Source organism: Gossypium raimondii, chromosome 2, assembly GCF_025698545.1.
Source record: "Gossypium raimondii isolate GPD5lz chromosome 2, ASM2569854v1, whole genome shotgun sequence".
Lineage (NCBI taxonomy): Eukaryota > Viridiplantae > Streptophyta > Magnoliopsida > Malvales > Malvaceae > Gossypium > Gossypium raimondii.
The window spans coordinates 2,343,541-2,355,012 of NC_068566.1; the positions used below are offsets into that span (position 1 = coordinate 2,343,541).

The window sequence follows — 11,472 nt, forward strand, 5'->3', positions numbered from 1 at the left end:
TAGGTTCAATTTGGCACTTAAATTTATTAAATATTATACAAATTACGCAAAAAACTAATGGTGTTAATTTTTTTGGTTATGCTACAAAATTATTGTTGGTATTAAAGGAAATTCGTGTTAAAAAATAGGTATTAAGCTATACTTAACGAAATAATATTAAATAGGAAAACATGAGTTTTAAAACCCAAATCAAAAGAAATTCATTATTTTCAATTAATAAAATAATTAATTAATTAATTAAAATTAAAATTAATTGAACATATAAAATAAAAAAATCATATCATATGTCACACGTAGGTCATACATTGCTTATTTTTACTACCTCATAAAAAAATAACATTGTTAGTATATTGGAGTAATTTGTAAAATAATTAACAAGTTCAAGTATCAAATCAAACAAAAAAAAAGATTAGGTATCAAATTAGGAAAAAGAGTCAAGTTCAGGTACCAAATTGGATCCCGAAAAAGATTAAGTACCAACTTAAGAAGAAAAATGTCAAGTTTAAGTATCAAATTAGGAAAAAGTGTCAAGTTCAGGTACCAGATTGGATCCCGAAAAAGATTAAGTACCAACTTAAGAAGAAAAATGTCAAGTTTAAGTATCAAATTAGGAAAAAGTGTCAAGTTTGGGTATCAAATTGGACCAAAAAATGTTGATGTACTAAATTAGAAAAAAGTGTCAAGTTCAGGTATCAAATTGTTATATGTGTTATTTATATTAATTAAAGTAAATTGTAAAAAAAAAAATCTCGTTTTTAACTATTTTGTATATAAAGGTCAACAAACATCTCCACTTCTTGAAGTTGCTTCAGTTGAGCAGCTTTTACTTTTTTTTCTTCAATTTTTCTCAAATCCCAAATGTCTCCATCGCATGTATTCTTCATTGACAAGAAACCAAAAGAAAAGGTGGGATGGTAAAATAATTCAGAAAAATGGCAGGGACGAATATAAGGTTAGGCAGAAATTTTGGTCCTAAAAATTAAAAATGTTTGGTTTTTTTTTTTTAAATATTTGTTTAGTGCGTTCTGAAATAATAAAATTATAAATTAATATATGAAAAAATAAAATTATATTTTGATCTCTTCAAAATTATAATTAAATTTTGGCTCTTTAAAGAATTTCTATATTCATTTCGGCGATGGATTATCTTTTAAAAATCGAGTTTTGAAGTAGGATGATGCAACTTTTAATTAAAATATTAGGATTCAAGTCAAGTCAAGTTAGCCGCACCATCTTATCTTGATAAATTAATCAATATATATTTATTTTAATTTTATAAATAGTTTTATATTTTTTTAATTATAATTTTTGAAAATAATATTTTAATAATATTTCATAATCTGTATGTCATTTAACTTTTGTAAAAAATATTTAATTGTATAAATTATTTAATATGCCGGGACAAGACTAGTAAGAGTAGAAGAAAATTTATTGTTTGATGCCGAGTTATGAAATATTTTGAATGGCCTAACTCTACTAAAAAAACAAGGGTTGGGAAGAATTTTGATTCATACAGATCATCTCGAGGTGGTCCAAGAAATAAAAAGGAATTCTTCAACAAATTCAATATCTAGACGGGTTAGGCGAATCTAGAAGTTGTTACAATATAAAGAGTTTTGGGTGGTAATACATATCCCTAAGGAAGCCAATCACGTTGTTAATAGCATTGCCAAAATCGCTTCTGTCGATGTGGAGAGAGTGAATGTGTTAAAGTCCTTTTGGTTTTCTTGTATCACCAAAAAAAAAAAAATCAAATAAAATCATATTCGAAACAAAGTGGGAACAAAATGTGTAAAAAAATCGGGTCAAGATTAAAACAAACAAAAACCAACTCGTCCCACCCAATTACCATATCTAACAAGAAAAACTGAAAAATTGAAAATTGATCCGAATCGAGGTTTTGGATGATTTATAGAATGGAAGTTCAAAAACCACAGTTACTCATAACTAAAGCGAATCCTATTTTTCATTTAATATGTGATTAATTTTAATTTTATGATATAAAAAGTAATATTTTATATTTAAAATAGTGAAAATAATTAAAGTTCTTAAAAAATATTCAATTTTTAAAAATAACTAACATTAAATTTTATCAAATAATATTCAAAAGCCATAACACAACCATAAATTAATATGAAAAAACGGAATCACACTTAATCGAATTACGATGAATAACTAAAAAAATCTGACCAAACTAAACCGATATCCGCAATGAGTTTTTATTTTCTTATTTTTTATAGATACAAAAATCTTTAGTTTTGATGGCCAAAATACAACCACCAAGAACGTTAATAAAGCTTTTCTAACGAGAAAAATGGTAATTACTTTCAGTTGAAACGACTAAGAAAATTTTTTAAGTCTTTTGCCTTTTAATATAATAATTCTTTGTATTAGTTGAAAACTTGAAATTGTACCATTAAAGGAAAGAAGAAGATTTTGTTTGACAGCCAACTTGTATCTAACTATAATTATTATAATAATAGGGATTAAGTGAAAATCAAAGGCTGAAACTTTCTAATATTTTCGTGGTCAACCTCGGGTTTCGATATCTTTATTATATTTTAATTTGACATAATTTCAATCATTTCACTTATGTCATTAGTTAATTTAAATAGTTAACATTGTTATTTATTCCGATCAAATTATTAACATTAAATTATTTTTAATTTAATGCGTGACGAGATATGTATTTTTTTATTAAAAAAACGTTTCACATCTATTCTTTAATCATATTAATTAACAATGCAAATTATTTGAGTTAAATAGACGTGTTCACGTGTTAGGTTGTTTACGCCAGTTAGGTTGGCTCGACGTACTTTGGATTGTGAGTGGACAAATTTTATTTTATTACTTCAGATCGGTCCAACCCAATCTGAAATTTTTAATAGTTTTTTTATATTTTTTGTTAACATGACATGTCACATTAGCACCGTTAACGATTAAATCAGTCAATTTGATGGTTTTCGTTAACGAAGTGACTTAGTTGATTTTTTTGGTAATTATTAATAGCTCAATAAAGGATGAACCTTTTCCCAGCTTGATTTTTTTTCTTACTAAAAGATTTTTTTATCCTTAAACTCTTTTTAAATACCCTAATTTGTTTTTCTCTAAATCAGGTAATGGCATTATAAAAATAGAAAGATTAAATTATGTAAAGTTAAAGTACGAAATCAAATTTCAGCATAATAAAGGGACCAAAACTATAATTTAACCTATTTTCATGCAACCCTAACATTATTACCCTAAATAATCTAAGATAGATATATGGTATTTAGGAATTTCTTGGCCTAAAGATTGCAAACCTAGCTTTTAGATATGCCAACTTAGGAAACCATTAGCCAACCTAATTATTTGATTTGGAATATGGTGGGATATATATATGAAAGCAGCCAATCTGTTCCTTTTAGGTGAAATTTGGTTGGCCTTAAAATTTTGTAGACCCTTAATTTTTTGGGTATAAAAAAAGGAAAACCTAGCATGACTTAACTATTGCGGTGCAACAAATAATTGATGGTTGATATTCGAGTGACGACTATACTGTGCTAATATGACTAGGTTGCCAAATTCCTGCCTGGTGGGACAATGGGGATTGCTTTATTTTGAGTACGTGGGGTATGGATTCGTAGTTGGGTGCGGTGTGATATGTTTAATTTACTTTTTATCTCATGTTATAATATTTAATCTCACTGTCACTGTTGTTTTTATATTAACCGTAAATAAACGCACTGTCCATCCAAACTAAGCCCTAGTAAATTATTCTTTTTATATTATCGGGTTTAAGTAATATTTAGTCTTTGAGTTTAGTTGTTTTTTTTTATTTATCTTTGAAATTTTTTGTCAGTATTAATTTTAGAATTTGACAATTTTATTAATTTTGATCCTTAAATTCGATGTTAAGAAATGATGATATGACACTATGAAATTGTCGAATCTAAATTCAAGGACCAAATTGATTTTTTTTCTAAATTCCAAGAATAAAATGGACAAAAAAATATAAAAACCAAGTTGAAAAATGTTGTAAAGTTCAAGAATTAAATGTTGCTTTATAAATGGTAACTAGTTTTTGTCGCATGGAATTAATTTAAAGTTAAATCTAATCTTTTTAATATTGTTTGATTAATGAGAATGCTTGTTGGATCGAGTGATAACGATTTTTATATTCCTTAAATAATATTTTATATTCGAATTTTGCAATTGAAAAAAATGATAAGATAACTTGCCCTCAATTCAGGGGTATGATCCAACTTAACTCGTAATTTAATAAAAAAATCAATGTAACTATGGAGATTGAAATCTCATATTGAGAAAAAAAAATGCAGATGTTTAGCTATTGTTTATTAATCACTTTTGGGCTCGGGCTGCTCCAAAAACAGGCACGGGTTTGAAGTTCCTTCTTTTTTGGAACAAGATCACTTCTTGAACTAACTTAGAGTGAGTTTGGATGGGTGGTGCATTTATCTACGATTGGTGTAAAAGAAAAATAGTGAATGTGAGATTAGATACTATAGCGTGAGATAAAAAGTAAATTAAACGCACCACACTGCAATCCACTACCCATCCAAACCCACCCTTAATCTGATGCATGAACAACTCTAACCTAAACAACCTTTAGGTTAGCCATTCACGTAAAATGAGCAAGTTAGGGTAAAATTCGACTCATAATTCTAACTAACTCTAGGTTAAACAACTACATTCATTATTAATCATACATGAATATGGCTCAAACCCAAATCGATCCACGAACATCTTTTGTCATCAATGAGATTTAATAGTTAGGGTTGAGAAAAAAAATGAAAAACGAATAAAAAAATCCAAGCCGATGGTATTTCAACGAGTTATCTTTTGAGAACATGAGAAATTCAATTAGCCGCCCGTGAACAGTTGCGGTTTTTGATCCGGTCAGGGTTCAAACCAATGAACCCCTAAAATACAACCGGGTCATTCGGCGAGGATTTGGTAGTTTCTTCCATAAAGCTCGTTGCCCAATATCTTCCGGCAACTCGTCAAAGCCATGGTTGGATTTTCCAGCAGCTTTAGTGTTTTGTCTTCAGTGGTGTCCTAACCCCTAAACAATGATTATGAAAATATGGGACTGCATTATTAGAGAATCTGAGTTTTTTTTTAATGAAGTTGGAATATTGCTTTACGGTTTATTATTCCATCTCATTGGAGGGAATAAAGTGATGATCTTGTGAGTGGTAATGTGAATGCCATTAATACAATGTTCTAAAATAATCTTAAAAATCCCAAATTGATTTTTTTTTTATAGAGCATGACAGAAATTTTTATTAAAAAAAACCAGACAGATCATGTCTTCGGTTTGAACATTCCAAAAATTATTAAATGTGCTTTGATTCTGATGAGGGGGTTGAGTAACTTTGCTTGTACAACTCACTCTAGCTCTGTAATCAATGGGAAACTATATATATATATATCTAATTATTTCATACATTGGAATTTAAAAAATATATAAATAAAATTGTTAGGATGAATAGTGTATAGTAAAAATAAATAAATTATATATAAAGGAATATTATACGATAATTTTTTAATTTTATTTGGGAGGGTAATGGTTAGTGTATCAAATATTAATATTATACGTAAAAAAAAAAGGGGACAGACACTGGCTTCAGCCTAGACTTGATCATGGGCCAGACCATCAACGACTCGCTCGGAAAATATACTTGGACAAAAAAATAAGACTCATTTTTAAAATGGGTCAGACTTTGGGTAAGATTTTTTGAATCAACATGGCCCGAATTTGCCTAATTTTTTTGTACATGTTGTTGTTTACTATTGTTTTGTTGTCATGCTACTATTTTATTACTATTATTTTGTTGTTATTTTTGAATATTGTATAATTATTGTTTCATTATTAATTTTGCTACTATTTTAGAACCATTTGTTTGTCAATTTGCAACTATCTTAGTGTTATTTAAGTATAGAGGTTTTTTAAATGTATTTTCACTTTGTTGAGAAACATTTATTTTAATGTTTTTAGTGTATTTGATGTATTATATTTTTTAAAATTTGTTTTTATATAATAAATAATATAAAAAAATTAATATGAGCAAGCTGAGCTCGGGTTAGTATTTTTTATCTAGGTCAAGCTTCGGCAAAATTTTATGCCCATTTTCAGGCTGAGCTTGAATTTAGGAAACGAACCTAGAATTTTTCACCAACTCGACCCAACCCATGATCAGGTCTACTTTGACCCCTCGAATTGGGAAAATTGCTTTCCAAGCAAGATTTTCAGAACTAGATACGTGGTCCAACGGTTCAATTGGTTTAATTAAATAGACCGTTAAAAGTTCAGAAAAAATAAAAAAAAATAAAAAAAAATCAGTTCGACCAATCTAGTTCCTCTTCAAAATATTACCTTGGTTAGCCTAATTCAATTTAAACATCATTATTTTTAAATCCAGATTATAAAATAATATAATAATAAACTTACTTTTTAGCCTACAAAAATTTATACATTTCCTAAAATTTATTTCTTGCTTTACCCTCATTTATATGCAAGATTTGTTATAGAAAAATTATTTCATACATTGCTTAATTATAATATATATTGACAATAGATGTTGTTTAATTATGTGAGATTATTGTATTCTTAATTAATATTCTAAAAATATTTAATTTTTAAAAAATTATTTACAAAATAAAAAATCATTAACCTATTAAACAAGGATAAATCTCAAAACTATATTTGAATTTTGGTTTAATATGTAATTTTATACATGAGTTTTGATTTTGTGCAATTTTATGCATAAAATATTGATTTAATTCAATTTTCACAAATTATTAATACAATTATTGATATAACATCATTTTTTATATATTACATACACAAATAATTATATTTATCTAATGTAAAAATAAATTGATGTATTTATTTCTTTAAATATCTATGATTGAATCAAAATTAAAGTTTCATGTATATATTTGAACCATAATCAAAATTTGATGTGTATAATTTACACCAAATCAATATTTATGTATCAAATTGTAAATTAAATCAAAGTTTAAGTATAAGTTTGAAATTTGCCCCTATTAAATAATAATCAAACCAATGGACCAATGGTTTGTGGAAAGTGCGAAAGTTCAAGTCACTATGTAGACTACAAAGGTATCGCTCTTGCTCTGCGTGTGGGCACGTGGTTTCACGTGCGCCTTGATTTTCCTAAGCCTCGGTCGGTGGTTCTCCTTTTTTTTTTTTTTTTTCTTAATGGGCCTTTTATTACAACCCAAAAACTTATGGGTCACTTAACCCGAATCTGTTATTGCCATACGTAGAGGTGTTAATGGCCGGGCTACTCGGCCCGCTTTAGATAAAGTATTTTGGACTTCGGGTCGGCCCATTTCATTATTCAAAATATATAAATAATTTTATATTAATATTTATATGTTTTTATGATTAAAATTAAATAAAACCAACTATTTGGGTGGAGCGAGCCATAGCTCTAAAAAGAAATTTAGTCTCAATATTTACACATTTAAACAAATGTTGTGGGCTACATTTGTTAATCGGGACAAATTTGCCAGAATGTGTAAACTTTGAGTGCTAAATTTATTATTATACAAATAAAAATTATGTAGAATTGATGAAAAAATTAATGATATGATTAATGGTGCTTAGTTGCTCATTTTCAAAATTCACAAAAATAAAATTGTTCAAGTTTTTTGAGAGAGACTAATTTGCTTGATATTGGAATTGAGAGGGACCGGAGAGGTCATTTTACCAAAAGAATAGTACTTACAAACTGTAGCGTTTATCAACATTTAAACCAGTGGAGACTATCTAGCCTCACCAACACTCAATAATGAGAATACGTCGCTAGCAGTTACATCAAAAGCATCAACGGATAGTACGGTCGCATCTTCTTCCTCAACGGCCGGGAAGCTATTTGAAGGTAACCGATGGAGGACCGGCATCATTGAGAATTCTAAGGAAGCATTAGTCGTACTGTCGTCGAATGTTCCATTGTTCATCGGAATTAACTGAAGCTGCAATGCGTATTCTAAGTCCCACAACACGTCCCGCATCATCGGTCTTTCGTTACCGGACGGTCTTAAACACTTCTCAGTTGTTTCGACGAACTTCCTCAACGAGTTGGGGTTGATTGTATCAACTAGCATTGGATCGATAATCTTCTCGAGTTGACCTTTCCTCAACCAAAGCATTCCCCATTCAGCTAAGTTCACTTCTTCCCTCCTATTCGATGCCATAACCGCTGGCCTCGCACAAAGTACTTCGAGAAGTACGACCCCGAAAGAGTACACGTCGGATTTATCCGTCAATTGCAGCGATAAGAAGTATTCGGGGTCGAGATAACCCAACGTTCCTTTGACATCAACACTATGTTCTGCATCCGGAAGGTTAAATTTCGAGACTCCAAAATCGGCAACTTTGGCTACTAACCGTTCATCGAGTAGGATGTTCGTGGACTTAACATCGCGGTGAATGATTCCACCATCCGAACCGGTGTGCAAATAATTAAGCCCTTTTGCTGCACCAATACAGATTTCAAGCCTTTGCTTCCAAGACAAGTCGGACCGAGCAAAATACGGTTTCTCAACATCGGAACTCCGATTATATAGATGATCTCTAAGAGTACCCTTCTCCATAAACTCATAAACCAATATCATTTCCGATCTTTCGTCGCAGTAACCAATCAAAGAAACGAGATGCCGATGCCGGATTCGGGACAAGACAACAATCTCTGTCTGGAATTCCAATAGGCCTTGGCCATGTCCTGGTTCGCTCCTTTTAACAGCCACTTTCTTACCACGAAACAAACCTTCGTACACTCTCCCAAATCCACCTTCTCCGATCAATAAACCAGAATCGAAATTCTTCGTTGCTTGCTCGATTTCGTAATAAGATATTCTAAGAGCAAGATCCAAAGGAGACATGTTGGATGTTTTTTCAGACAAAGGCTTTCTTTTCCTGCATTTCAAGAACATAACCATTGCCACTATAAAACCAACAACAAATACAACAGCCCCAACAACAGAGCCAACTATAGGAACTAAATTAGTCCTTTTTTTAGACCTCTCTTCGGGCACAACAAAACTGGATTCCTTCATGAATTCCATTATTTCAATCCCATTCAAAAACGCCATTTGATTCTCGGAATCATTCCGAGGGCCGACACTTACGTTCATGACCCCGGATTTGTCCGAATCCACCACGAAATCGAAGTAAAACGGAACCTCTAACTGTCCGGTTTCGTTATACGGATAAACCAGCTTGTCAAATTTATCGTAAATGTAAAGATCAAACTTGACAGAATCAATTGATGAACTAACAATGTCATTAAAATGGAACCTAACAAAGTGTCTTGAACTTTTACTCACATTGAAACTCCACGTTATATTGAAAAATTGCCTGCTAGTGTTATCTTCTACATTCAATTCCTTTGCAGTCTTATAAACAAGGCTTGGGGCAGTGTATTCGTTGGCACGACCAGATGTGTATGCAGGTTCACCACTGAAAAACGAACTGTTCTTAGCACTTGTCGGATCAGACAAGAACTGATCATCAGGTATCCAGTTCCTCCACAGTGTATCTTCATCTGTTGTAATAGTAGCCCCTCCGACATTGATCCTATAGACTGTATGTAAAACCCGAGACCGTAAACCGTCGAACGAGCCTCGACGACGTCCGGCGAGGGGAGCGGTGTCGGGGACGAAGCTTTCCGGTGCTAGAAACACTTCAATGGCGTTTACAAAAGCTATGTTTGAACCTTGAGAAGGTATGAAGTTGATTTTGAATCTTCCTTCATCGATATTGACTAAAAATTCCTTGATGACCGGCGAACCGGCAGGGCTATTTTTGACGGAGAAATTCGATAAAAGCTCGAACCCTGAAGCTAAAACGGTGAATTTAGCGTTGTACAGATTATCAGAAGATGAAGGAACAAAGAAATGGAGACGTACAAAGTAAGTGCCGCTTGTTTTGATTATGAACTCGTAAAACGATGGCTGTGAATAGATTCTCACCGTCCGATAAAGTTGGGATACGGAGGAGGTGGTTTCTCGTTTAGTGCCGGTTTTTCCTCTAAAGAAAGAAACGCCGGCGTAGCGGTCACCGACGAAGTTCCGATCGTCATTTCCGGTGAAGTTGAAATCTGACCCACAGTTGATGAAGTGCTCGTTAGGACGTGTATAAGCTGATGAGAATGGCAGAAAAAAAAGGAAAATAATTATAAGGTTTTCCATAGGAGAGGATTATGAGCTCCTTCTTAATTTTTGCAGGTCAATTTTGATTTCAATGGAACACTTTGAAAGAGAATAAAGGTGGTGAGGATATGCATAATTAAATTAGAAATTTATAAAAAAATATTTAAAAAAGTTAAAGATAGTGGTAGTTAAATTATTGAAAGGTGGAATGTGAAACACATGATTGATTGATTGATATGATAACGTATAAATAAATGGATATAATCCATGTGTTGCATTAAGGTAATTTTATATGTTGTAGAGTAATCATTTTCTTTTTTTTTTAAATTATATATTATGTATTCGTATGGGTTTGGATAGACGATTGGATGCGATGTGTTTAGTTTATTTTTGTTTTATGTTACATATTGTTGTAATATTTAATCTTACTATTATTGCTACTTTTACACTAATAGTAACTAAACACACCGTCTATTCAAATCCACCATTACATAATTGCAAATATCTAAGGGGATATTAAAGGAATGATGAATTATTGGTGTGGGCAATCTAAAAAGTATGGTTGATCACTTTCTTTTAGGCATAAAAGTATTTAATTTTTTCAAAAAATTAAATTTTATTTTACTTAATTGGATATTTAAATTTTCAAAATACATTAAAAGGCCCTTAAATTTTTTAAGAAAAGTAATTAAACCATTGCTTTTTTTTTCCACTTAATTGGGTACTTGAACTTTCAAAATATATCAAAAAGGCTCACAAACTTTTTTTTTAAAAAGAGCAATTAAATCACTGATTTTTTTTGCACTCAATTGGTTACTTGAACTATCAAATGCTTCAAAAAGACTCTTTGACCATTAACGTTAACAGTTGACCATTAAAGTGAACTGCCCCTAACTTTTTCCAGTTAAAGTCACCCTTTGTTATAACCACGGCGTGACATGTGGCAAAAAAATTATAAAAAATAAAAATCAATAAAAGTTATAACAATTATTAAATTATATTAAAAAATAGAAAAATTTATAAAAATCATAAAAATTATAAAATGCATAAAAAATGTCATTTAATCATTAACTTTAACCATTGACCGTTAAAGATAATGGCCCCTACTTTTTTTAGTTAAAGCCATCATATGTCACAACACAACGTGACATATGACACAAATTGATAAAAGAAATAAAAATCAATAAAATTTATAGAAAAATTATAAAATACTTCTTTTAGTACGATAATTTAAATATATTTTTACAAATTTTATATTTCTTTACATTTTTATAATTTTTTACGACT

At 30.6% G+C, this 11,472-nt stretch overlaps 1 protein-coding gene across 1 annotated transcript; it reads right to left on the minus strand.

Annotated features, from left to right (window-relative positions):
* Positions 1–7,601: 7,601 nt before the first annotated feature.
* Positions 7,602–10,305, minus strand: LOC105787650 (probable receptor-like protein kinase At2g23200). Its single transcript, XM_012614130.2, has one exon. It carries the CDS (start codon positions 10,222–10,224, stop codon positions 7,798–7,800), a length of 2,427 nt encoding a protein of 808 aa, XP_012469584.1. The 5' UTR covers positions 10,225–10,305; the 3' UTR covers positions 7,602–7,797.
* Between the last annotated feature and the right edge of the window lie 1,167 nt (positions 10,306–11,472).

Excerpts from the sequence above, each read along its gene's own strand:
- LOC105787650 (XM_012614130.2), bottom strand. The coding sequence starts at position 10,224 with ATGGAAAACCTTATAATTATTTTCCTTTTTTTTCTGCCATTCTCATCA.